A 27,770-nucleotide genomic window follows, 5' to 3' on the forward strand; every position below is an offset into this window, starting at 1 on the left:
ATCTGCCTGCAGACAGGGGAACACATAGAAAAAGAGGGCAGCACGAAATTCTTCTCCTGACAAAGGGAAACTGAGTCAAGGACCCGGGCAGTGGAGCCCCTCCCTGGGCATCCTGGCTCCAGCTGCCAGGCCCCAGCACCATGGCACTCCAGGTCCAGAGAGGGTGGGGAGTTGCTCCCAGCCTGGGGCCGTGTGAGGACAGGCCAGGGAGGAAAGGAGGAGGGGAGCCCGAGGCTGGGAGGCAGGGGACAAGCCTCTGGTTTGCAGGAGAAGGTGGCCCTCACCGCATGTGCTCAACTCAGCTTCAGGTTAAAAATAACCAAGGTAAGGGCTTGATGGGGGAGGGGGGGAGGTGGTGTGAGAAGTCCTGTCTTGCCACTATCTGCCCATCAGTCCTTTGGAGGGGAGGAATGTGCCCAAGGACTAAAAAAAGGCCCTGGAGCCAGAGGGGCTGGGGCGACAGACCTTTCATGGACAAATCTGGAGGCCCTGGGTGTTCTCTTGTCACCTCCAGAGCCAAGGGATCAAGGGAGGAGGGGCTGGGAGGAGAGAGAGGTGGAAGGGAGGGTCCCTCCGGAAGGACTCCAAATTTAGGCAGGGGGTGGGGGCAGCAAAATATAAAGGAGTGTGCTCCAAGGACAGACTGACACTCCTCTGAACCAGGTAAGATGAGGCTCAGGGTGGGAGCCCCCATCTCAAAGGGAATAGGGTGAGATCAGTCGGAGGCCCAAGGGTTCTGCTTGAACTATCTTGCTCCAGCCCTGGGAAGTTGCCCTCGACAGAGGGGAGGTTCCCAGGGGAAAACCAGAAACCTCTTTTCTTCTCCTACTTGCATGTCCTCCCCGGCTTTCGTCTCTTCCATGTGCTTTCTTCACCTTTGTTCCTCCTTGGATGGCTTCCCTCTTGCAGTCCAGTTTGTTTGTTTTTTTTTAAGGGAGGATAGTTACAATATTGCGATGGTTCTTGCCATACATCAACATGAATGGGCCACGGGTGGTTCAGTTTTATTTTTCCTCTTGGTCTTTGTCAGCACTTGTCACTATCGTACTTCCTGGTCTGTCTCTCTTCCTGCCCCTCTTGTCTGTGTGTTCTAGTCTCCTTGCCTCTCTCTCTTTCAAACTCGGATTCCACACCCCACTCCTTGCACTTTTACTAACTCTGCATCCTTTCTTTCCTGTCTCTCTGCCTCTCACCTGCCCCTGACTGCCCCTTTCAGTCTGTCCCAGTCGGTTGACTCTCTGGGTTGAGACTCGCAGGTTACTTCTCCCGTGGGCTGCCTGCCTTGTTCTTCACTCTCTTTGTCTCTACTTCTCTCTGCCCAGCTGTACCTCTGTGTCTCCGTGGTCCAGGGTCTTCAGGATTCTCTGTGAAGAGGTCACCAGGTGAGAATCACCCCAGTTTTCTCCTGGAAGCCAGGTTGCTGGACCAGGGGCCCCTGTCTCTCCTCTGAGTGGCTCAGCACCTTGCCTTAGCAATCTCCAGTCCATTCCACCCCACGTAAACCCCTCACAGACTTCCCTTCAGCCTCATCTCAGAGGACAAGAGAGGGCTGGATGCAGGCCAGCTGGGGAGGTGAGAGTGACAGGACCCAGGTGGTGAGGAGATGTGGCAGGGAATGGGGGCTGCAGAGGGCAAGGCTACCCACTGAGGCCCAGGCCCTCCTGTCTCAGCCGCAGAGGATAGACAAGATGACCGATGCCCAGATGGCCGATTTTGGGGCGGCAGCCCAGTACCTCCGCAAGTCAGAGAGGGAGCGACTGGAGGCCCAGACACGGCCTTTCGACATCCGCACCGAGTGCTTCGTGCCGGATGACAAGGAGGAGTTCGTCAAGGCCAAGATCCTGTCCCGGGAGGGAGGCAAGGTCACTGCCGAGACAGAGACTGGCAAGGTGCGTGGGACACAGCACAGGGTGCTGGGTGCAGGGGCGGAGCCACAGGCAGTGGGAGCTGAGGGGCTCTGGAGAAGAGCCAAAGCCAGCAGGGGTTCAGGACGATCTCCCCTCAAGTGGCCCAGCATCTAGGTAAGAACTGACCATTCTTGTTGGATCTGAGCAATTGTAACAAGGCCACCCCAGGGATGCCTACCTCTTGCCAGGGAGGATGCTGCAGGCAGGGAACCTCAGCTGGTTTCTTCGTCAGAGGGGTTATGTAGTTAAAGAGGGCACAGACACTGCATCAAATGAAGCTCCCTTCTCAAACCTGCATCCCTCCACTCTGTGCCTTAGTTTTCTCCATGGACCAGCTCTCCCCCGTGCTCCCCAACCATACCAAGAGCAAATTTTACAGATGAACACAAAGCAGGAACTCTTGAGCCGAATGCTCAGTCCAGGGCTGACGACTAGCACTCAGAAGTCCACAGTCCCTGGTCCCTCATGCCAGCCGTGAGAACTGCCACCTGTCAGCAGCAGTGGCTCTGAACCCTGTGCCTTGTAGACTGACTGTCTATAAGGCTGACTGTCTACACTGGCTGACTGTCGCGTCCCCTTGAGGTGTGCAGTAACAGGCCACAACCACTGGAGGCTTTAACTATGACCCCAACTCTGCCACTAGCAGCCACCATATACTGGCAAATCATTTATTATTTTCTCCACTGTAAAAAAAAATGCTGGAATACCTACTCACAGGATCTCATGATGCCAGGGCATGACAAACTAGCCGTTGGCGGTCAAACCATTTGACAGTGACCAATGAAGAGTATAGAGTAGATGGGTGAGATGTTTCTCCAGTAGCAGCAAAGTTTGCCCTGAGCAACTGATGCCCTCAAGCATGCCCCCAGTAGTCAGGGTAAGCAGATCAGAGAGCCTCTGCCCCTAGACTCTCAGGCAGGGGCTGAAAGGTGATGCTCACGGGCACAGAGTGTGGGGAACTGGCAAGACTCAGGGACTCTAGGGCAATCCATAAGACAGGCAGGTAAATTATCTGGCATCATAGGAAGCTATGAGGTAGGGCTCAGGCACTGTGAGAAAAGAGCCAGGGGAACAAGGCCAGGTCACAGCCTGTGTTTTGGGAGGAGGCAGGTGGGCAAGGCTAGAGAGGGTCCTGGTAGAAGTGTCTGGCCTACTGCCCCCCGCCCCCCCAGACGGTGACTGTGAAGGAGGACGAGGTGTTGCAGCAGAACCCACCCAAGTTCGACAAGATCGAGGACATGGCCATGCTGACTTTCTTGCATGAGCCCGCGGTGCTTTTCAACCTCAAAGAGCGATACGCAGCCTGGATGATCTACGTGAGTGCGCCCCTGCACATAGCAGGCAGTCTTCTTCACAGGGTCCAAAGTCAGTCAGGGTGACTTTCTCAAGGGGAGGGGATTGGAACTCTCCCTCTGCTCCCTCCCCACCCCTGGTTAGCTGCAGGAAGACAGAAGCCAGCAGGCATAACCGGGGACGCCTCTGCCTAGCCCAGGCTCTCCCCTCCGACTTCTCGTGACTGCCCTGTCTCCCGCTTCAGACCTACTCAGGCCTCTTCTGCGTCACCGTCAACCCCTACAAGTGGCTGCCTGTGTACAATGCTGAGGTGGTGGCCGCCTACCGGGGCAAGAAGAGGAGCGAGGCGCCTCCCCACATCTTCTCCATCTCTGACAATGCCTACCAGTACATGCTGACAGGTAGGCTGGTGGCCCTGACCTATGGCCCCTCAGCCCCATACCATAGACAGAGGCCCTGAGACCTGACCCCACTTCCTCTCCTCTTTTCTCTTCCAGATCGGGAAAACCAGTCCATCCTCATCACGTGAGTGAGCAGCACCCATCCACAGAGGGGCCTGGTCAGGGGGAGGCCCAGGCTGATTCCTGGGGTGCTAGGGATGGTTTAAGGCTGTGGTTGCCAGGAGCTGGGCTCTCTGAGGAGCACCAGAGTGATGGGCAGATTCTGCAAGGAGCTAGGCCCTGGGGGAGGAGGTTAGATGGATGGGACTCTGAGGGAGGAGGTTGCAGTGCTGAGCTTTGAATGGAAAACAGTGGGAATCTGGGTTCTGATGGGTCCTTGTTGCCTCCAGCGGAGAATCTGGGGCAGGGAAGACTGTGAACACGAAACGTGTCATCCAGTACTTTGCCAGCATCGCAGCCATAGGTGACCGTGGCAAGAAGGACAATGTCAATGCAAACAAGGTATGAGGTAGGCCGCAGGCTCAGAAGAGGGAGTTGGAGGGTGGGCTGACAAGGTGACCCCGAGCCCTGCCCTGGGGAACAGTGCAGACAGCATCCCTGAGCCCAGTGCCCAAGACCTTCCCAGCAGGAGACACATGCTCTGAGGTCTGAATATGGCCCTCTGGAGCTGCAGACCACCAGCAGTCCATCCCACTCCACCCCCGCCCTTCCCACCATGGCCTGGTGGTGAAGCCCCGCGCTCTGCCCCCTCTGCAGGGCACCCTGGAGGACCAGATCATCCAGGCCAACCCTGCCCTGGAGGCCTTCGGCAACGCCAAGACCGTCAGGAATGACAACTCCTCCCGCTTCGTGAGTGCACCTGAGCACTGCCCACAGGCTTCATGCAGCATTGATGAAAAAAGGGGTGGAGGTGCAGTTTTGCCAAATGTCTCCACACCTGGCTGACCATCCTGCATTTGGTTTTGGGATATCAAGTAACACACACCCACACTCCAAACCCTCCCCACTCAGCCTGGCCCCTGAGTTCTGAGAACTCAAGAAAAGAGACCCAGAGCCACCAGAGCTGTTCATTGCAGAATCAAGTCATCGGGCTGACTTGGGTAACATTCTATATTTTTTTAATGACTGTTCCCAAAGCTCTTCCATGCTGTAAGTGGAAGAGTTGTAAGGAAGACAGTAGGGGCTTTTGAGCCAATTCCCCAGCCTTCCATCTGTCCAGCAAGTCCCCACCCCTTTCTGAGCCCCAGGTCCTTCATCTGTGAGACCGAGGTAGTCGTCTCTACCTTGCTGGTTATTGGGAGGATGACGTGAGATCACATCAGAGGCACAAACAAGACACATTCTATTTCATTCATGATAGTAAACTGGGACTCCAAGGAAATCATTTACATTTCCAAAACCATCCAGGGCTTTCTGGGTTGCACTGAGGTCCAGGATCTCCATCTGTCTCTTCTGGCCACCTCCCTCACTCTTTGTCTCATCTACCCCCAGGGGAAATTCATCAGGATCCACTTTGGAGCCACTGGAAAGCTGGCTTCTGCAGACATAGAGACCTGTGAGTATGCAGGGAGCCTGGCCCCCTCCTCCAGAGTCCTCTACCTCTGCCTTCATTCCCTGCTGGGCGCCATCTTCTGTCCACATTTCCCCTCTGTCTTCTATCTCTGTCTACATTTGCTTCCTGGCTTTATCATTCTTTTCCCTTTAAACCCAGTCTGTCCCCTGTCTCTCTCTACTTGCCATGAGACCCTTTCTCCCCTGACCTCCACCCTTTCGCTGATTGGTTCTCTTCCTTCCTACCTGCCCTCCCCCGCCTCTCCGAGTCCAGATCTCCTGGAGAAGTCCCGGGTGATCTTCCAGCTGAAGGCTGAGAGGAACTACCACATCTTCTACCAGATCCTGTCCAACAAGAAGCCAGAGCTGTTGGGTGAGCCCCATCAGAGGTCCCTGCTGCCCCAGGCGCCCTCCGCAAGCCCAGCAGTGCAGGGCGGACCCCTCCTCCTCCTCATCCGCCGCGCCCCGCTGCTCACCTGTCCCCTCCCTCCATCTGCCCAGTGCCTTTCTCTTCCTCCTTCACCTTGGACCCACCTGTGTCAACACTTGCCTTCCTTTCACACCCTTCCTTGTCTTCTTTCTCCTCCCCTTTACTTCTTTCCTCCTTCTCCTCTGCGTTTGTCTCCCGCTCTCCCACCTGTCACTCCCCCACCATCCTCTCTCCCCGTGTTCCCACCACCCACTTTTCCTTTTCTTCTGGATCCTCCCCTTGGCCTTTGCTGACTGTCCTCCTCTCTACCTGCTCCCGTCTCCCCACCCTTTCCCCCACTGTGCCCCACTCCCATCCCCTTATCCCCTGCCCTGCCCCTCGCCTGGACAGACATGCTGCTGGTCACCAACAACCCCTACGACTACGCCTTCGTGTCTCAGGGGGAGGTGTCCGTGGCCTCCATCGACGACTCTGAGGAGCTCATGGCCACGGATGTGAGTGAGGAGGCAGTGGGAGGGCTCCGGGGGCTCCTGGGCCACCCGCCCCATCACCCACTCTGCCTCTCTCGCCCCGCCCCAGAACGCCTTCGACGTGCTGGGCTTCACTCCTGAGGAGAAAGCCGGCATGTACAAGCTGACAGGCGCCATCATGCACTACGGAAACATGAAGTTCAAGCAGAAGCAGCGGGAGGAGCAGGCGGAGCCCGATGGCACCGAAGGTTGGAGGACAGGAGGGCAGGCCGAGAAGGCCTGAGGGGCAGCGTGTCTGCCTCTCATGCAGGGACAGTGCTCCGGGAGCAGAGTCTCCTCCATGCCACGTCCAAACGGGGTGCCTTTCAGTGATTCTTAAGGAGCAACATTCACAGCAGCAATGTCAGGACCACGATAGAGAAAACGGGAGGAAACCCAAAGCAGGAGAAGCAGGTGGTTGGAAAGTGATGCCTTTTCCCAGAGGTGGGCTCTCCCGCCTGATCTAGACTCGAGGCTTTCTGTTCCATTGTAACCTAGCCAGACACCACCCTCCATCCCAGACAGGCTGGATCCCAGAGGACCTGAGGCTTATGAGTGGGTGAGGGCAGGGACATGGGAGAAGTGGGAAGACAGGAGGCACCTCACAGTCCCGCTAATTTCTCAACCCCGCTGCACTGAGCAGAAGTGAAATGGAGAGATTTCCTCCTGTGCCCAAGACTCCGCCGGGCCCAGGAAAGCACAGACCTGAGTTCTGAGTATTCCCATCACTAAGGCAGTGTGTATGTGAGGGTGCCCAGCCCTCAGGAGAGCCCCTCACAGGCTCCATGCCATATTCTGCTGGGAGACAGGAGGCCAGGGGTCAGGACACACCTCTGGGCATTGGCACATCACCCACATCACTGGGTCTCAGCTTCCTCCTCAGTGGAATGAAGCAGTAGCCCTTCCCAGCTCCCTCTGAGGCTGATTCAAGAATCCCTTGGAGGATATGTGAAGGTGTAAACAGGGCTGGAGAAACGCCTGAGAATATTCCTCTTGACCTACCTTCAAGGATCTCTCCTGTGTATCTATCCAGATCAAATGCCAAACCTGAGTTTCACAATACCATGTCACCAGTTATCATAAAACTCTCAAAATTAAACCAAGTCTCCTCTAAATAGAGATCATGGGGCTTTCCAGGTGGTTCAGTGGTAAAGAATCCACCTGCCAATGCAGAAGACACAGGAGATGCAGCTTCGATCCCTTAGTTGGGAAGATCCCCTGGAGGAGGAATGGCAACCCACTCCAGTATTCTTGCCTGAAAACTCCCATGGACAGAGGAGCCTGGTGGGCTACAGTCCATAGGGTTGCAAAGAGTCAGACACAACTGAGCATGCAAACACACACAAATAGAGTTCGTATGTTGGATAGCACATTTGGAGAGCTGAGGGTTGGTGGGCTGACCAACGCACTGTTGCTGCTGCTGCTAAGTCGCTTCAGTCGTGTCCGACTCTGTGTGACCCCATAGACGGCAGCCCACCAGGCTCCTCCGTCCCTGGGATTCTCCAGGCAAGAATACTGGAGTGGGTTGCCATTTCCTTCTCCAGCGAACGCACTGTTAGGAACCTTGATTTCCCAGCGAGTCAATTTGGTGGACACATAGATGCACTGTAGGGCATGCCCAGTCCTGGGCTAGATCCTGGGACTGGGGACAAAGGCAGCAAGGAGCAGAGGACATCATCAGCCACAGTCCCTGCCCTGAGAGAGGAGAGGATGCATGAGGGCAGGGGACATGCCTACAGCTGTGCCGGCAATGGGCCAGGTCCAGAGAGATGCAGAAGATGTAAAGATGGAGGCGAGGTGGCAGTGTGGTGGGAAGTCTGGGGTGATGGAGAGGCCCCAGGCACACACTGGCTGTGTCACCATGGCAAGCCCTGTGCCCTTCAGGCCTCAATTTGCAGCTCTTTAATGAAAGGGTTAGGACCTAGTGGCCCTGGGCAGGGAAGGACAGTCTATGGAAAGTGTTCGTTTACCCCTTTCTTTCCCCACCAGATGCTGACAAGTCCGCCTACCTCATGGGGCTGAACTCAGCCGATCTGCTCAAGGGGCTGTGCCACCCTCGGGTGAAGGTGGGCAATGAGTACGTCACCAAGGGGCAGAATGTCCAGCAGGTGTACTACTCCATCGGGGCACTGGGCAAGGCGGTGTACGAGAAGATGTTCAACTGGATGGTGACTCGGATTAACGCCACCCTGGAGACCAAGCAGCCGCGCCAGTACTTCATAGGTGTCCTGGACATCGCCGGCTTCGAGATCTTTGACGTGAGTGGGGAGCCCAGGATGTGGGAGAATGGGAACTCACTGGTTCACACAGGCAGCCACTGCTGGCCAAGCCCGGGGGAAGGCCGTGGGCTCCTCAGGGGTGGAGACGGCCACATGTCTTCAGGGGGCACTTCCTCCCTGCCCTGACTGGAGAGAGGCCAGCCACACATGTTGCCAGGCTGGAAGCAGCCCTGGGCCGACCCCTCGGGCCACAGACCCCTGCCCACCTGACCCACTCCTCCCCGTCCCCGCCCTGCAGTTCAACAGCTTTGAGCAGCTCTGCATCAACTTCACCAACGAGAAGCTGCAGCAATTCTTCAACCACCACATGTTCGTGCTGGAGCAGGAGGAGTACAAGAAGGAGGGCATCGAGTGGGAGTTCATCGACTTTGGCATGGACCTGCAGGCCTGCATCGACCTCATCGAGAAGGTGCTGCCTCGCCCCCTCCACCCGGGTCCCTGCACCTGCCATCCCAGACGAAGTGGCAGCCCTATCCCTCTACACCCAGGAAACTAGTCCCCAGATGTCCCAGCCTCCCTCCAGGCCCTGCTTCCCCTCACTGTGACATCACGGGCATACACAGGTCCAGCCCTTCCTTCTCTCCCCAGCACCTACGACCTTGTCCCATATTGTGGACACCTCCCAGGGTCTGAAGAGGGAGATGTAGTAACGGAGGGGACTCCTGGCCCCTCTGATGCCCCATAAGAAGCATCATTCATGGAAAGGACCCAGGCTGAAACTAGACACGTTGGCTTCCCATCCTCTCCCAGTTGGCTGAGGAGAAGCCTGTCTTCAGGCCTGTGTATGGAGCTTTCTCAGGGGACACTCCTTGTCCTTACTTGTGCTCAGTGAGCCTTTGCTGAGGGAAGCAGAGCCCGCAGCAACTGATGGTCCCCCAGCCCAGCCACGACCAGTCAGAAATAGGGGCTTCCCCCCCCACCCAGGCTTTGCCTCATGTTCCAGGGTCCTGCTCTTCTGGAGGCCTCAGATTCCCCTGAGATTGTATGGAAAAACATGTGTGGATTGGTGGGGTGGGGGTGCATACACAAGTATGTGTGTGTATACAAATTCTGGGGGGGAAGTCTTGGGGTTCACTGGGGCAGGAAGAGGTTCCCTAGGCTAGTTCTGAATGTACTCAGATTTAGGTTAACTTCAGGAATGCTGGCTTCCTGTACCAGGACATGATGTAGCAGCACGGGCTCTCTATGGCCTGCCAGCTACATAGCTGCAGTTTCTCCTCAGTAGGGGTGTGGGATTCTGCAAGCCTGGGGATGCATTCAGTGACGCTCTCCTCTCCCCCCTCAGCCCATGGGCATCATGTCCATCCTGGAGGAGGAGTGCATGTTCCCCAAGGCCACTGACATGACCTTCAAGGCCAAGCTGTACGACAACCACCTGGGCAAGTCCAACAACTTCCAGAAGCCACGCAACATCAAGGGGAAGCCGGAAGCCCACTTCTCCCTGATCCACTATGCCGGCACGGTGGACTACAACATCATAGGCTGGCTGGAGAAGAACAAAGACCCGCTCAACGAGACGGTGGTGGGCTTGTACCAAAAGTCCTCCCTCAAGCTCATGGCCACGCTCTTCTCCTCATATACCTCCGCCGATGTCGGTAAGAGGGCAGCCCTCTGCTGCCAGAGCAGTTCTGGAGGTGCAAGGGGCCAGGGGCCCACTGCTTCAAAGCACGTGACTCCAAAGGCAGGAGGGGGACTTCCCTGGTGGTCCAGTGACTAAGACTTCATGCTCCCAATGGCAGGGGGTGGGAGTTCGATCCCTGGTCAGGAAACTAGATACCACATGCCGCAACTAAGACTGGCACAACCAAATTAAAAAAAAAAAAAAAAAAAAGAATACTTTTTTAAAATTAAAAAAAATAAAGGCAGGAGGGAGCCATAAGAGGGGGGGTCAAGAGAGCCCATAGCAGCCCATCTGTGCCATTTCTGTGTGAGTGTGATTTTCCCCTCTGGGTTATGGATGTTGGTATACGTGTTCTGTGTCTCTTCAAGACTCAGAGCAACTGAAGATCAGTGCCAGAGGCACCCGCGTCACTGCAGCAGGTCTGGCATAGAACCATGTCTGCAGGAGGCCGCAATAAATGTTTAGAGCATCACTGAATGTACGGTAGAACAAATGAGCCTCCCCTTCAGAGAAGGAAGAGAATGGGTGTGGATTGAAATGAGGAGGGTAAAATACAAGAAGAAAAGTAGAAAGTGGAAGAGTGTAAGCATGGTGAGGGAGGTTAGAAGAGAGAGGGAGGAGAAAGCACTAATGTTATTTCAAGACCTACTGTGTGCCAAACAGTGGAGAGGCAACCTGAAGCTTTGATCTTTTCTAATCTTCTCTATACCATTTAAAGGGAATGACTCTCCTCCTCGTGGGAAAACTGAGACTTGGAGATAAATTGTCCAAAGTCACACAGCTAGTGAGCAGCAGAGCCCTGCCCCTGCTCAAAGCGTCTCCGATTTCAAGCCCTGGTTCATCATTCCTTCTCTTGTTATTAGGGGACAGCAGTAAAAGCAAAGGAGGCAAGAAAAAGGGTTCATCATTTCAGACAGTGTCAGCCCTCCACCGGGTAAGAAGGGCCCAGAGATACCAAGAGACTTGTGGTGAGCAGACCCAGCCCAGAGCATTTTGTCTGCACCACCCTTAACCTGATGCTCTGAGTCTGAGGAGGAAAGAAACTAGAGTTATGTGGTTGTTTTTGGCATGTAAATTCTACACGAGCCTGAATTCACATCATAAGTTATGTATCACCTCCCAATCCCTTAGAAGATTCTGGTGACAGGTTGTCTGGGGTCCGGGGTCAAGGACTAAAGGGATGGTCACTGTGGCTCCTGACCTTCACCTCTCATCCGCCTCCAGGAGAATCTGAACAAGCTAATGACCAACCTGAGGACCACTCATCCTCACTTTGTGCGCTGCATCATCCCCAATGAACGGAAGGCTCCCGGTGAGCGACGCACAAGGGTCTAGTCTGGAGAGGGCATTTGGCATCCACTTGTCCTAAGGCTGAACCCCTGCCTCTCCCCTCCTGCTGCAGGGGTGATGGAGAACCCCCTGGTCATGCACCAGCTGCGCTGCAATGGCGTGCTGGAGGGCATCCGGATCTGCAGGAAGGGCTTCCCCAACCGCATCCTCTACGGGGACTTCCGGCAGAGGTGGGTACCGGGGCGCCGCAGGGCTCAGGGAACAGGGAGACCCTGGGCAGCCTTGCGGGGAGGGGAGTCTGCAGCTGACCTCAGATTCTGTGAAAGTGAAAGTGTTAGTCGCTCAGTTGTGTCCAATTCTTTGCAACCCCATGGACTGTAGCCTGCCAGTCTCCTCTGTCTGTGGAATTCTTCAGGCAAGAATACTGGAATGGGTAGCCATTCCCTTCTCTAGGGGATCTTCCCGACCCAGGGATCGAACCCAGGTCTCCAGCATTCCAGGCAGATTCTTTACTGTCTGAGCCACCAGGAAAGCCCCTTGATTCTGTGGGCAGAGCAAATCAGTGCAGAACATGGGTAACTCCAGGCACCTCCCTCCAGGTATCGCATCCTGAACCCAGCAGCCATCCCTGAGGGTCAGTTCATTGACAGCAGGAAAGGGACAGAGAAGCTGCTGGGCTCCCTGGACATTGACCACAACCAGTACAAGTTCGGCCACACTAAGGTGAGTCTGGAGGCCCTTAGGGTGGAGGTGTAGGATACCCAGCCACATTGAGTGGAATAGCTGGGGTTCGGAAGGCAGACCCTGATTGCTGGCTTCCCATGTCAACCAAGAGTTGGGACCCAGCTTCTTTTCTGTCTTGTTTTGCACATTTCACTCCCATGTCTAGGGTGTGCAGGTGATGGGGCCCAGGGAAGCTCAGCCAGGGTCTCCCACACTCTCCCTCCACCTTGGCTACCCTTCTCTGAGGCTGCGGCCCCCTTGGCTCTACCCCTTGCCCCCAGGTGTTCTTCAAGGCGGGGCTGCTGGGGCTGCTGGAGGAGATGCGGGACGAGAGGCTGAGCCGTATCATCACCCGCATCCAGGCCCAAGCCCGGGGTCTGCTCATGCGCATTGAGTTCAAGAAGATCCTGGAGCGCAGGTGAGACTGGAGGGAAAGGGAGATGCACTCTCAGAGGTGTAAGAGGCAGACAAGCAGAGCCCAGAGGTGTGGGCCAAAAGACCTAAGTTCAATCCTGGCTCCATCACTTACTAGCTGGTCTGGACAAGTGACTTGACCAGTCTGGGTCTCATTTTGAGTTCTTTTGAAAAAAAGAAAATTCTCATAGGGAAATGAAAATTAAGACTCCAATGAGAGATACCATTTTAAAACACTAGACTATAGCCTGCCAGGCTCCTCTGTCCATGGGATTTTCCAGGCAAGAACACTGGAGTGGATTGCCATTTTCTTCTCCAGGGGATCTTCCAGACCCAGGGATCGAACCTGGGTCTCACACATTGCAGGCAGACTCTTTACTGTCTGAGCCACCAGGGAAATGTGTGCAGTCTCTTTGGAAAACTATCATTTTCTTTGAAAGTTGAACAGTTACATAGCTTTCCACTCCTGAGTGCATTCCCACAGAGAAATACCTGCACATGTTCACAACATGAGACAAAAATGAATCTTTATAGCTGCTGCTGCTAAGTCACTTCAGTCGTGTCCGACTCTGTGCGTCCCCATAGACGGCAGCCCACCAGGCTTCTCCGCCCCTGGGATTCTCCAGGCAAGAACACTGGAGTGGGCTGCCATTTCCTTCTCCATTGCATGAAAGTGAAAAGTGAAAGTGAAGTCGCTCAGTCGTGTCCGACTCTTCGTGACCCCATGGACTGCAGCCTACCAGGCTCCTCCATCCATGGGATTTTCCAGGCAAGAGTACTGGAGTGGGGTGCCATCGCTTTCTCTGAATCTTTATAGCAGCATTGGTTAAAATAGCAAAGATCTGGAAACAATTTGAATTTTCATCTGCAGGAGAATGGGTAAATAGTAGCATACCCATTTCGGGAATATTATCAAGTAATGAAAAGGAGGCAACTAAAACTACATGGTACAATACATTTGAGCCTTAAAAGCATATTGCTGAGTTAACAGAAGCAAGTCACAAAAGGATACATATAGTGTGATGCAATTTTTATAAAACTCAATAATAATTTTAAAATGTTCTTAACATATTTGAGGTTCTTAGGAGATTAGAAACAATGAACCCAGTAGAGATGCTATGATTGGTAGCTTCCATAGCTACTACTATCCCAGTAAGGAAGATATAAACTGCCCTTTTGTTGAATTGATCAATTAATAAACATTTATGGAGCAACTCCATGTTCAGTGTGGTAATGTTGGGGTGGGGTTGCATATCAAGGCTACGAGAGAGGGTTCCTGCCCTCAGGTGCCCACAAACTTGTTCCGGTGTGCTAGGATCCCAGTGCAGCTGGCCCCATGACTGGAAAGTGCTCCTTCACAGTGTGGCTCCCTGCCTCCATGTTCCTTTGCCAGGGATGCCCTGCTGGTAATCCAGTGGAACATTCGGGCCTTCATGGGGGTCAAGAACTGGCCCTGGATGAAGCTCTATTTCAAGATCAAACCACTACTGAAGAGCGCAGAGACTGAGAAGGAGATGGCCACCATGAAGGAGGAGTTTGGGCGCATCAAAGAGACGCTGGAGAAGTCGGAGGCTCGGCGCAAGGAGCTGGAGGAGAAGATGGTGTCCCTGCTGCAGGAGAAGAATGACCTGCAGCTCCAAGTGCAAGCGGTGAGACCATCTCTCTTTATCCCTCCCCTGGATCCTAACCCATCTCATCATCATGGACTATGAGTCTTCAAGCTTCAGCTATCTTTAAGACTCTGGATCACTCCTCTCTTTCATCACCAGCTCTCCTCTCTGTCCTCTTCTCTCAGGAACAAGACAACCTGAATGATGCGGAAGAGCGCTGTGACCAGCTGATCAAGAACAAGATCCAGCTGGAGGCGAAGGTGAAGGAGATGACCGAGAGGTTGGAGGACGAGGAGGAGATGAACGCTGAGCTCACTGCCAAGAAGCGCAAGCTGGAAGATGAATGCTCTGAGCTCAAGAAGGACATTGATGACCTGGAGCTGACACTGGCTAAGGTGGAGAAGGAGAAGCACGCAACAGAGAACAAGGTGAAGGCAGCTCCCTTTGAATCTAGACCGAGTCTCCTCAGGATTCCAAGACCTGAGTGTGGTCCTGGCCCTTGGCTTTGGAGGTCTCCAAAGATGTCTCCAGGTTGGTGATGTTTGACCCTAAAGGGGATGGGTTTCTTGGTCAACAGGTGAAGAACCTGACAGAGGAGATGGCTGGGCTGGATGAGATCATTGCTAAGCTGACCAAGGAGAAGAAAGCTCTGCAAGAGGCCCACCAGCAAGCCCTGGATGACCTTCAGGCTGAGGAGGACAAGGTCAACACCCTGACCAAGTCTAAAGTCAAGTTGGAGCAGCAGGTGGATGATGTGAGTAGGAAAAACCATGCTTCCTTTGTCTCTCTCAGGTCAGGATTTTGTAGGCAACGCCAATGGCAAGGGGTTTGCAATCCCTAAAACTAACTTCCATCCCACCCGGGGCCCTTTTCTTCCTGTGCATGCTAAGTCGCTTCAGTTGTGTCTGACTCTTTGCGATCCTATGGACAGTAGCCCACAAGGCTCCTCTGTCCATGGGATTCTCCAGGCAAGAATACTGGAGTGCGTTGCCATGCCCTCCTCCAGGGGATCTTCCTGACCCAGAGATTGAACCTGCAGCTCCTGCATTGCAGGTGAATTCTATACCACCGAGCCACCTGTGAAAGTCCCTTTCTTTCTACAGTTCTTCACTAGGCTGGGTCTCTGAATCCTTCATGTCTGCCGGGATGACTCTGCTGGCTTGACTTCCAGTCCTACTGGACTTTGGGTTTAGAAGGGAGCAGAGGGGGATGTATTGTGGACCTCAGGTTTTCTACACCCTGTTCATTTTTATTTTCTCCACCAGCTGGAGGGATCCCTGGAACAGGAGAAGAAGGTACGCATGGACCTGGAGCGAGCTAAGCGGAAGCTGGAGGGTGACCTGAAGCTGACCCAGGAGAGCATCATGGACCTAGACAATGACAAACTGCAGCTGGAAGAAAAGCTCAAGAAGTAGGAACATATGGAGGCTGGGAGGGGATCCTGGGGGTGTCTAGCTGAGGGTTAGAGCTCAGGGTGCTACACGGCCTCTGGCCAAGGCTGCCCAGGGCACAGTGGGAGCAAAAAGGTCAATCACAGCCCTTCCCCTGCCTTCACTCTTGGGGGCCAGAGGGAGAGGAGTGGTCCTTGCCTGCAGAGGCAGGAGGAGAGGATGAGGGCAGAGAAAAGAAAACCACCTGTCACCTTCTTCTTCTCCAGGAAGGAGTTTGACATTAATCAGCTGAACAGTAAGATTGAGGATGAGCAGGCACTGGCCCTTCAGCTGCAGAAGAAACTGAAGGAAAACCAGGTGAGGTTCTTCTGGGTACAGCCACCGGGGAGCTCAGTGGCGCTGAGACAGCTGGGACTGCAGGAGCTGCTTAGGATTCTAGACAGTATCCAGAACTCTGAGCTACCCGGAAGCCCTGTGAGCCCTGACTTCCAGGCACCTGGGAACATCAGCCTTCCCCCATTAGACCAATAATGTCTTATTTCATCTGGGCTATTTGGGGAGGTGGGTGGGAATCATACTTACTAAAACGGCTTCTCTTGCTATACTCTGCCTAATGGGTTTTCTTGTGCTTAGTCGCTCAGTCGTGTCCAACTCTTTGTGACCCCATGGACTACAGCCCACCAGGCTCTTCTGTCCATGGGGATTCTCCCGGCAAGAATACTGGAGTGGGTTGCCATGCCCTTTTCCAGGGGCTCTTCATGACTCAGGGATCGAACCCAGGTCTCCCGCATTGCAGGCAGATTCTTTACCATCTGAGCCACCAGGGAAACCCAATGGGCTTTCTGCCTTGGGACATTTGGTAGGGCTTGGTTCTCCTCCAACCCTTCCTTTGGTGCTTCTCTCCCCTCATGGGGGTGAGAAAAGCCTTCATGGAACCCCTTCTCATGGGGAGCTCTGTTCTTATTCTTCACAAGTACTTGCCTTGCCACTAACTTGGGCTGGATCCCCACAGAGCACTTGAGTCAGTTCCCCTCCTGCACCTCAGATTCTCTTCTCATCTGTAAAATGGGACTAACGACCCCTGCCTTGTAGAGGACCAGAAGAGATACTGTATAGGAATCCACTTTGTCAATCAAGAGGCTATGTATACATGTGATTTTAGTATAGCTCAGGTTACAGAAGTCAGCCAGCCCCTTGCAAGATGTTCTTTTGTCTGCCCATAGTTTTCTCATTCCTCTGAAGGAGGAGACTGAATTAACAGCCAGAGTCTCCCTTGCCTTTCACGCACCCTGAATTTTAATGTGCTTTTAGTCCCGTGCTTGTCAGAAGAGCCCTGGAGGCAAGGGAGGCAGGTACTCTCTTCCTCATTTCAAAGCTGCAGAAGTTGCATGACCACATCTGGACACAGTGACTCCCAGGCCAAGGGGACTCAGCTATTGACTATTGACCCCCTCATTTCCTGAAGAGATCGCAGCTGGTGGAGAGGGCCAACCTCCCCTCCACATTTGGGGCCAAGGGTACAGGCTGCAAGTGACACGTGAACACAGTTCAACTCCTCTGGGAGCCGCTCAGGGGCTGGCCTGCTTTCAGTGATGCTCTTACCTCCCATCTTCTTGGGTGCCCATTCTGGGTTTTAGCCAGAATATTAGAACATCCCCAGGTTCTTCTACCCTGGGTCTGGGCAGCCTCTTTGACTCTTGGACCCAGAACAACAGTGCAGTTATCCTCACCAGATCCCGGCAATGCATTGTGGCGCCTTCTTCTTCCTGTCCAAGCTCTTGCCCCATCCTGGGAGCAGAGGTATGGTGGTCCTCTCTCTCCTGCTCCCAGGACCCAACCCGCCCCCACACACACACATTCCATCAACACCACCCGTAACCACAGATGAAAGGATCCCACCAAACCTCCCTTTTGCTCCTGGCTAGTCAGACAACAGATCAAAAGGTAGATGGGCCAAGGCTAAGGCCAAAAAAAAATGAGGTGGGAACATGATACAGAAGAGGGCACCCTGCTAGCACTCTCCTGGCCTGGAAGAGAACAATCAAGCTGGAACCCAGCCATGGGCATAAATACAGTAAGCTCCGGAGAGTGAGGAATAGGTTGATTAGACTTGGTTAATTCAGAAGATTATAAAAGTTTTTGATTGAGGCATATTGTAGTAAATATTCATAAAACACAATCACCAGCCTTCCTGTCTTATCATTAGCAGCGTCTAGTGCATCTGTGGAATTTCTGAGATTCAGGATCTCATGGGATCTCAAGATCCCTCTCTGAACACAGATTTTCAGGATTCAGGGCGAGAGATGCTCAGATGGGGTCTGAGATGCCCCTCCAGGAAATGCCTTAAAGATGTGGCTTCACCCAAATTCTCATTCGTAGTCTGTGCGTTATAGGATGTTTAGCAGCCTCCCTGGCCTCTGCTCACTAGATGCCAGCAGCAACACCTCCTCTCCAAGTCATGACAATCAAAAATACTTCCAGACCTTGTCAACTGTCCTCTGGGGCACACAATGTCCCCTGGTGGGAACCACTGCTCCGCAGGACCTAGGCATCTTGGCCAAGAGTCTTCTAGAGCCCTGGGAGGGGGCTCCGATGGAGGGGCCAAGGGGCTGGGTCTGAGCCCGCCGTGTCCCGCCCAGGCACGCATCGAGGAGCTGGAGGAGGAGCTGGAGGCCGAGCGCACCGCCCGGGCCAAGGTGGAGAAGCTGCGCTCAGACCTGTCCCGGGAGCTGGAGGAGATCAGTGAGCGGCTGGAGGAGGCTGGCGGGGCCACATCCGTGCAGATCGAGATGAACAAGAAGCGTGAGGCTGAGTTCCAGAAGATGAGGCGGGACCTGGAGGAGGCCACGCTGCAGCACGAGGCCACGGCGGCCGCCCTGCGCAAGAAGCACGCTGACAGTGTGGCCGAGCTGGGCGAGCAGATCGACAACCTGCAGCGCGTGAAGCAGAAGCTGGAGAAGGAGAAGAGCGAGTTCAAGCTGGAGCTGGACGACGTCACGTCCAACATGGAGCAGATCATCAAGGCCAAGGTGGGCCCGGCTCTCCTCTCCTCACCCTCTCCTCCCTCACCACCTTGCAGGGTGTCTTCCCTGCACTTCCTCTGTCTGCTATCCCTCTTATTCTCACTCCCTTCATCACCCTCTGGTCTCTCTCCCTCTCACTCTTGCACCTGCTTGCCCTCCCTCTGCGTCTCCGTCTCCTCACCACCTCTCCCTTCTTTAATTCATGCACCCTCTTCAGATTGTCCCCCTCCAGCCCCACCCTCTGTCGCCTCCCCTATCCCCCCACCTCTGTGTTCCCCCCAATCTTGGCCCTCCTGTCCTTCCTCCAGTCCACCCAGCCCATCCCACATTCACCTCTCCCATGTCCCATACCGTCTAAAGGCCAACCTGGAGAAGATGTCTCGGACACTGGAGGACCAGGCCAATGAGTACCGGACGAAGCTAGAAGAGGCCCAGCGCTCCCTCAACGACTTCTCCACCCAGCGAGCCAAGCTGCAGACTGAGAACGGTGGGTGCCCCTCACCAGTCCTATGCGTGCCCCGGGGTAGAGCATCAGTTGCCCCCTTCCCTAGCCCACAAACCCTCCTTCCCACCTGCAGGTGAGCTGTCCCGGCAGCTGGAGGAAAAGGAGGCACTGATCTCCCAGCTGACCCGGGGGAAGCTGTCCTACACCCAGCAGCTGGAGGACCTCAAGAGGCAGCTGGAAGAGGAGGGCAAGGTGAGGCCAGCCGGGTGGGCAGTGGACGAGACTGACAGCCACCCTGGGGCAACCAACCTCAGCAATAGAGGCTGGAATGAGGCTGGAGACTGCAGATAGGCCTCGGTAATAGAACGACTTTCAGGCTGGGTTCTTCTACTCTTCAGCTAAGCCACACTCAAACATCACTAAATGCCTCCTTCCCTTTTTCTTAAAAAAAAAAAATTATTTATTTGGCTGCACCAGGTCTTAGTTGAGGCATCTTTACTTGCGGCATAGGGAGTCTTTTTATTTTTTTGCATGTGGAATCTTTAGCTGTGGCATGTGAACTCTTAGCTATGGCATGTAGGATCTAGTTCCTAGACCAGGGGTCAAACCCAGGCCCCCTGCACAGAAAGCACAGAGTCTTAGCCACTGGACCACCTGGGAAGTCCCCCTCTTTTCTTATATGGGAAGAGGTGGGCAAACTGAGAAGTTACCTCAAGATGTTGAGATTCCACAACACCAGTCCTCACCCTGAAGGAGGCTGGGACTTGATTCAAGCTCACAGATATGAAAAGATCTGAAAAATGGGGAGAGGGTCTTCCCTCCCATCTTCCCAGAAGCTGAGCCCACCTGCTGGTTCCGCCGCTTCCAGGCGAAGAATGCCCTGGCTCACGCACTGCAGTCTGCCCGGCATGACTGTGACCTGTTGCGGGAGCAGTATGAGGAGGAGACTGAGGCCAAGGCCGAGCTACAACGTGTCCTGTCCAAGGCCAACTCAGAGGTGGCCCAGTGGAGGACCAAGTACGAGACAGACGCCATCCAAAGGACGGAGGAGCTGGAGGAAGCCAAGTGAGTCCCAGGCAGCGCCCCCACCCCAATTCTAAGAGAGGAAGGAGCAAGAGGACCTTGGTGGAGACAGGCTGAGCGGGCATGGGAGGCAGGTTTAAGATTGAAGACAGGAAGTGGGGAGAAATGTGGTGGGCAACAGAGGTGCTTGGGAGGGAGCCTGGATCCTGCACTCTTGAGTGACCCCTGGCTGGCCCCGACTCACTTCCTGTGACGGGCGAGCTTTTGGCCCGGGTTATACCTGATGCTCACGTATAAGACGAGCAAAAAGCTTGTTGGTCAGAGGAGCTAACGCCGATCAGCCTGGGTGGGGAAGGGTGAAGACTGCCACCCAGAGGCCGCTGCGGGAAGGGAGGAGACTCCGTTCTAGGCACCCGCAGCCTTGGCTCCCTGGAGACTGGGCTTCCAGAGCATCCAAAGGAGCTGTGGGGAGGGGCCTGGTTCTTCGCATCTGGCAGTTCTGGGAGGGGTGGTCCCAAGGCACCACGGTTCCCAGGTAGAGTCACACACACACACCCAACCACCCTGGGCAGGAAGAAGCTGGCCCAGCGGCTGCAGGACGCCGAGGAGGCCGTCGAGGCCGTCAACGCCAAGTGCTCCTCGCTGGAGAAGACCAAACACCGTCTGCAGAACGAGATCGAGGACCTGATGGTGGACGTGGAGCGCTCCAACGCGGCCGCCGCCGCCCTGGACAAGAAGCAGAGGAACTTTGACAAGGTGGGCCCGGGCTGGGGGCCGCAGCCAGGGGGCAGAGCAGGCCGGCAAGCGGGAGTCAGGAACATCCTCCCAGAAGGCAGAGGCTAGGGGAGGCTGGGCCTAGGAGGGGGACTTGGGTCCCGGAGGTGGGGCTGGGGCTGCCCCGTGAGCCGCTTCCCTCCGTTGGGTCCCCGCAGATCCTGGCCGAGTGGAAGCAGAAGTACGAGGAGTCACAGTCGGAGCTGGAGTCCTCGCAGAAGGAGGCGCGCTCCCTCAGCACCGAGCTCTTCAAGCTCAAGAACGCCTACGAGGAGTCCCTGGAGCATCTGGAGACCTTCAAGCGCGAGAACAAGAACCTGCAGGGTGCGGGCGCAGGCCGGGAGGGGCGGGGCAGGGAGGGTCCACACGTGGAGCCGCCCCGCGGCTCCTCGAGGCCTTCCCCCATTGGAGCAGGCAGCCCCCGACTGAGCTGCCCGCCCCTCCCACAGAGGAGATCTCCGACCTGACTGAGCAGCTGGGAGAAGGAGGGAAGAACATGCACGAGCTAGAGAAGGTCCGCAAGCAGCTGGAGGTGGAAAAGCTAGAGCTGCAGTCGGCCCTGGAGGAGGCCGAGGTGAGGGCCTGGCTCTGCCTGGACCCCTGCTTCTGACCCTCTCCTACCCACCTACCATCACCCTCCTGTCTCTGACCCCCTACTCTCAATCACCTGGGGGTGATGCTGACCGATGACAAACTCTATTAGACCATTTTCTTAGTCCGAGGTCATATACCCCGTACCCACGACTACCTCCAAAGCCAGAGTCTGCACAGAGGAAAATGCCACAGCTTGATCATAGGTTTTGTTTCCCACTGGCTTTATAAAGTTGAAACCTAGCCATCATAACAACTCCTCAGACAGGGGCTGGGAGTGTCAGCTCCAGAGTCAAACAGATCTGAGTTTGAAACTTGGCTTGAGGACCTCCACTGTGTCATTGGGCAAGTTCCTTAACCTCTCTGTACCTCAGTTTTCTCATCTGTAAAATGGCATTAATTGTACATACCTCGATCCCTGAGTTAGGAAGATTCCCCTGGAGAAGGGAATGGCTACCAACTCCAGTATTCTTGCCTGGAAAACTTCATGGACAGAGGAGACTGGTGGGCTACAGTTCATAGGGCCACAAAGAGTTGAACAAGTCTGAGTGACTGACACTTTCATACTTTCATAAGATTTTCAGTTCAGTTGCTCAGTCGTGTCTGACTCTTTGCGACCCCATGGACTGCAGCATGCCAGGCTTCCCTGTCCCTCACCAATTCCCAGAGATTACTCAAATTCATGTCCATTGAGCCGGTGATGTCATCCAACCATCTCATCCTCTGTCGTCCCCTTCTCCCACCTTCAATCTTTCCCAGCATCAGGGTCTTTTCAAATGAGTCAGTTCTTCACATCAGGTGGCCAAAGTATTGGAGTTTCAGCTTCAGCATCAGTCCTTCCAGTGAATATTCAGGACTGATTTCCTTTAGGATTGACTGGTTGGATCTTTTACATATGACTATTACGATGATTAAACGAAGTAATGCACTTAAGAATTCAATATATATTAGCCATTGTTTACTGTTCATTTTTAAGAACCTGGGACTTCCCTGGTGGCTCAGATGGTAAAGAATCTGCCTGCAATGTGGGAGACCTGGGTACAATCCCTGGCTTGGAAAGATCCCCTGGAGGAGGGCATGGCAACCCACTCCAGTATTCTTGCCTGGAGAATCCCCATGGACAGAGGAGCCTGGTAGGCTAAGGTCCATGGGATCACAAAGGGTCAGACACAACAGTGACAGTACAGCATAGCACAGGGATCTCCCTGAGATTTGGGGCTTCTGACTTTTTTCACTATAGGGTGAGGGACTTGGGAAACAAAGAGAAACGTTTGAATTTGTAGTTGTAGAAATCCTGCCTTTTTCTATGATATTTTAGATGGGTCAGGATCATGCAATGTTAATGTTGGAGCGTCTTGGCAATTGTGAGGTCAAAACATTTCCTTGATGAAGGAACCCCAGAGTATCCAGCATGTCCTCCCCCACAGCACTCAGGTGGCCTGGGATGCAGGTCCTGCCTCACTGTCTCCAGCTGACACCTTGCACCCTCTCGGCCTCCTTCCCTGACGTGCCCTGTGCCCTGACTGTCTACTTTGGTCCCTCTCCCCTTCAGGCCTCCCTGGAGCATGAAGAGGGCAAGATCCTCCGGGCCCAGCTGGAGTTCAACCAGATCAAGGCAGAGATTGAGCGGAAGCTGGTGGAGAAGGACGAGGAGATGGAGCAGGCCAAGCGCAACCACCTGCGGGTGGTGGACTCGCTGCAGACCTCCCTGGATGCGGAGACACGCAGCCGCAACGAGGCCCTGCGGGTGAAAAAGAAGATGGAGGGCGACCTCAACGAGATGGAGATCCAGCTCAGCCAGGCTAATAGGACAGCCTCAGAGGCCCAGAAGCACCTGAAAGTTGCCCAAGCCCATCTGAAGGTAACAGAAGTGAGGGCTCTCAGAGAGGGATAAGTAGGGTTGCTCACAGGAATGGTGAAGGCCCAAGGAAAGGGTCCTGAGCTAACAAATATGAGAGCATGGGGACCACCAACCTCCTGGATTTGGCAGCTTCAAGGAGGAGAACTGATCAGGCCCTGGAGCGTGTTTTGGACCAATCCCACCTGTGGGCCTGGAGACCTGAATGTATCTCCTGAGGTTAACACGAGCTTTGTGACTATAGGGAAGGGTGTATCAGATCCCGAATGGAGGCCCTGATGGGGGCCTTCCCACATCACCCATATCCCCGGCAGGACACCCAGATCCAGCTGGACGACGCGGTCCGTGCCAACGAAGACCTGAAGGAGAACATTGCCATCGTGGAGCGGCGTAACAACCTGTTGCAGGCCGAGCTGGAGGAGCTGCGGGCCGTGGTGGAGCAGACGGAGCGGTCACGGAAGCTGGCGGAGCAGGAACTGATTGAGACCAGCGAGCGGGTGCAGCTGCTGCACTCCCAGGTGAGGAAGCTAGGGGAAAGCTGCTGAAGGCCAGAGACAGGATGTCTAGCAATGTTCTGAACCAGATGCCCAGAGAAAGCGTATGTCCAACCAGGATCATAAATTATTTCATCTCTTGGACCAACTTACATCTGTCAGTCGTGGCTGCAGAGCTACTACCTTGAGAAAGGGGTCTAAACGTAAAAGCCAGCTTCAATTTGCTCTATTATGGAGTTTAAAGACAGCTTCCCTTGTAGCTCAGATGGTAAAGGATCTGCCTGCAATTCAGGAGACTGAGGTTCCACCCCTGGGTCAGGAAGATCCCCTGGAGAAGGGAATAGCTACCGACTCCAGTATTCTTGCCTGGAGAATTCATTGAACAGAGGAGCCTTTAAGTCTACAGTCCATGGGGTCACAAAGAGCTGGACGACTGAGCAACTAACACACACACATCTATTTGCAAGTCAGATTCTCCACAGAGGACCATTTTTTTTGCAATCCCATATACGCTGTTTTCAGCCATACTCAGCGATGAGTTTTTATGTCCATCTTACTGCACTGCCCTGTGGTATTTTGTTCCATAATCTAGTACATACGGGAATGACATCACCCACTGATGTCATCCTCTCTTGCTTACTTCATTACATTCTTTCTATAACTACAATCTCTTCCAGGATACAGTCCTTTTAAAAGAGTTGTACCTGTTTTTCTTGGAACTCCCTGCAAGGAGGGATTCCTTGGAATTTCCTTTCATTCGCCTACGTAGACATGTTACTAAAGAGCTCAGGAGTAGAACTACAGACCCTTTCCTGCTTGAAGTCTTCAGAGCTGAGTCATTTTACATATAATGTCTAGAGTATATATATTTTCATAGGAAAAAAAGAAAGCAGGTACAAAACAAGGAAAATACTAAAAGCAAGATATGTTTTTTAAAACATGACTAGTTCTAATTTTCTCTGGATAAAGGTGTAGAATCATGTAACAAAGTATATACATCCAACAGTTTTCTTTACCCTTATCTAGAACACCAGCCTCATCAACCAGAAGAAGAAGATGGAGTCAGATCTGACTCATCTCCAATCAGAAGTGGAGGAGGCGGTTCAGGAGTGCAGGAACGCTGAGGAGAAAGCCAAGAAGGCCATCACGGATGTGAGTCACTGCACCTTCCTGCCTCCCCGAAACACTCAAATAAGGTTTCTGGGTCCAGGCAAGCCCACTGTGCTGTAACAACAGTGACTCTGCCATTTTGTGAGCTTGAGGGCCTCCAGGACCAAACGTCAGGATGAGAAAGAGGTGATCTTTATGGGTAAGAAGAGGCCTCCCCCATCCCGGGCCCTGTTTTTTCACACTCTCTCCCATGCGCAGGCCGCCATGATGGCGGAGGAGCTGAAGAAGGAGCAGGACACCAGTGCGCACCTGGAGCGCATGAAGAAGAACATGGAGCAGACCATCAAGGACCTGCAGCACCGGCTGGACGAGGCGGAGCAGATCGCGCTCAAGGGCGGCAAGAAGCAGCTGCAGAAGCTGGAGGCCCGGGTGCGGGAGCTGGAGAACGAGCTGGAGGCCGAGCAGAAGCGCAACGTGGAGTCGGTCAAGGGCATGAGGAAGAGCGAGCGGCGCATCAAGGAGCTCACTTACCAGGTGCGGGCGCTGGGGCCACGCCCTCAGAAGTAGACGTGAAAACGTATCCCTTGTCCCACCTCCTGACCCACACGGGCCCCACGCAGAGCCCCCCCTGCCACCTGCCTCTTGAGAAGCTGTCTTGGGATTAGTTTTCTTTCACATTCTCTGAAGACAGGTTGGCTTGAGTCCATGAATTTTTTTTTAGCAAAGGGAGAATCTGCTTCTACTTCTTGAAAGCTCCTGAACCAGCATTTTCCCAGATGTTTAATAACCTGAAGTGCTACCATGAAGTCTTCAGAACCGTCCAAGGCATCTTTCCACCAGCCTCAGGGGCAGGGGCGTTGTGTGGCATTTAGTGATAAAATCAGGGATGGGAAAAGACTCAGATCTTCCATGGAACTCCTGGGACAACAGATAGAAGGCCTTAGAGAAAGAAGATTCCAGAATGTTCTAAGCCTTCCATCTGCATAGCTCAGAGCTTTTGTTCTTGACCTATTACTTCCCAATATGCCTGGGCAGGAAGGACAAAAAAAAAGAGGTGTTGGTTCATTTGACAGCTGGATATGAGAGGCACGGGAAAGAGGTACAAATGGAAAACTGCAGGTGTGTTGTGTGGGTGTAAGCAGAAATAGCATCCTAGCAGAAGCAGTGATCAGGAGTGATCAAGCGACATAGTAACCATTAATCCTGGTGCTCAATACCTGACCCAGAACAATATATACTGGGTTATGATAATTAGAATGATCTGGATCATGATAATCCCTTCTTTCTGCTTTCCTCCTGAGTCCTCTCTGGTCACTCTAGGCCTACTGCCGAGAGCATCTGTGGTGCTCCAGATTAGATCTGGAACAGCCCTGACTCCAGTCATCAAAGGGTCCCAGAACAGCCCAGTCTCCACATTATCAAATGGAGAAATCCTGTTTGGTTCCAAGCCTCTCCTCCTCTTTCTCACCTCAGGGCCACAGCCCTCTTTGCTTTTTAGATCTTGGCCTAAGAATTTTGCATGCCCTTTGACCTATAAGTCGTGTCAAGAGATGAGGTTTGTGCACAACCTCTTTGGCCTGGCCCATGGGAGGGAGGGGCAGCTGAGGCGTGGGAAGAGAATGGGGTGGTGAGGGAGGGAAAGATGATTGCTCTTGCTCCTTCCCCAAAACTGACCTCTCCCACCCATCTGCCCCCAGACAGAGGAAGACAGGAAGAACCTGCTGAGGCTGCAGGACCTGGTGGACAAGCTGCAGCTGAAGGTCAAGGCCTATAAGCGCCAGGCCGAGGAGGCGGTGAGTTCATGGTTTTCTCCACTTCCTATGTGTCAGAGCCGACAAGGGTCCAACCCCAGTGTGGGACCCGGATGGACCTGGATTGCTTTCACTTTAACTCTCAAACTCAGAGCTGTGGCAGGCACTCCTGAGTTAACAAAAGCAAAGCTTATTTGACCCAGGACCTACCCACAAGCTACTGATAATCCATGTACCAGTGAGCCCAAGAGAAGGCAGTGCAGCTGCTAATGCAGCTTGGAGGGCCAGCCAGTGCTGAAACCTGGACGGTGGCAGGGGAACTAGGCCTGGAAAGGGGACTGAGCAGGCACCGAACGGTGGGGAAGACATCCTGGTGAGCACAGAGGTGCGGATGTGAGTTGCTGATGAGCACACCTGTGCAGGAACCCCCAGGGGTCAGGGAGCGTCTGTCAGGGTCACAGTTGGACAGAGGCAGTCAAGCTGGATTCTGAGGGGGGCGGACCAGGCAGCATGGGATTCCTCTTGGGCAGTGGGTAGCCTGGATTCTGAGCACTGGGCAAGTTTGCGGAAGGTGCCAAGCCAGGAGCAGGACACTTTTGTTGCAGGAACATGGGTGATGGATGACAGGGAGCCCCTGGATTAGGAGCCTGGGCACCTCCTCACCTCATCCTCCCATCCCCCCGAACCCTTGCAGGAGGAACAGGCCAACACCAACCTGTCCAAGTTCCGCAAGGTGCAGCACGAGCTGGATGAGGCGGAGGAGCGGGCGGACATAGCCGAGTCACAGGTCAACAAGCTGCGGGCCAAGAGCCGCGACATTGGCGCCAAGGTGGGTCCCTCCCCAGGCCCTGCTACTCACCCCCATGGCAGCGCAGCCTCAACATCAGTGGCCCCAGAGCGGGCACTGCATCTTGTATGTGGTTAGCCCTGATGGTCCCACAGCCCCCATACCTGGGCATCCCCCTCCTGCTCAGACAAGCCCCCTACAGACTGGAACCTCCTTAGAAAGTCCAGTCCCATCTCGCCTAAACCTCAAAGACCTCTGAAGGGGACCCCAAGATTCCCAAGGCCTGAACCTCTCCCCCTAAGGTCATCTCCCTTAGGCCCCTGAAAGCCCTGGAGATTTCTCCCCACACCCTTTCTTCCTCTCACTAGCTGCTCCCTCACACCTTTTATTCTTTCTCAGCAAAAAATGCATGACGAGGAGTGACGCTGCCTCGGAACCTCACTCTGGCTGACCTCCAATAAACATGAGTGCCAGACTTTGCCTGAGCCCCTGTCC

General features: G+C 54.2%; 1 protein-coding gene across 2 annotated transcripts; it reads left to right on the top strand.

The window, feature by feature from the left end:
* Positions 1-204: 204 nt before the first annotated feature.
* Positions 205-27,750, top strand: LOC145512573 (myosin-6). 2 transcript variants are annotated; one of them, XM_081506520.1, is made up of 39 exons: positions 205-324; positions 1,323-1,382; positions 1,671-1,889; positions 3,080-3,223; positions 3,445-3,601; positions 3,698-3,725; positions 3,991-4,102; positions 4,358-4,450; positions 5,093-5,156; positions 5,427-5,525; positions 5,973-6,076; positions 6,162-6,300; positions 8,081-8,349; positions 8,609-8,779; positions 9,656-9,965; positions 10,855-10,925; positions 11,216-11,303; positions 11,394-11,511; positions 11,881-12,004; positions 12,286-12,422; positions 13,812-14,067; positions 14,214-14,456; positions 14,606-14,782; positions 15,294-15,439; positions 15,686-15,776; positions 18,059-18,448; positions 18,803-18,929; positions 19,021-19,139; positions 19,756-19,952; positions 20,483-20,666; positions 20,843-21,008; positions 21,134-21,258; positions 22,828-23,136; positions 23,448-23,651; positions 24,654-24,779; positions 24,996-25,271; positions 26,435-26,530; positions 27,183-27,317; positions 27,675-27,750. In XM_081506520.1, the coding sequence occupies exons 3-39, from the start codon at positions 1,689-1,691 to the stop codon at positions 27,696-27,698; spliced, it is 5,820 nt and encodes a 1,939-aa protein (XP_081362646.1). In that variant the 5' UTR covers positions 205-324; positions 1,323-1,382; positions 1,671-1,688; the 3' UTR covers positions 27,699-27,750. The 2 variants fall into 2 exon arrangements, with proteins under 2 accessions (XP_081362646.1, XP_081362645.1); XM_081506519.1 differs by lacking the exon at positions 205-324 and adding an exon at positions 646-663.
* Positions 27,751-27,770: the final 20 nt, after the last annotated feature.

Source organism: Giraffa tippelskirchi, chromosome 7, assembly GCF_054371585.1.
Source record: "Giraffa tippelskirchi isolate mGirTip1 chromosome 7, T2T-mGirTip1v1.2.pri, whole genome shotgun sequence".
In the NCBI taxonomy this organism is placed as follows: Eukaryota; Metazoa; Chordata; class Mammalia; order Artiodactyla; family Giraffidae; genus Giraffa; species Giraffa tippelskirchi.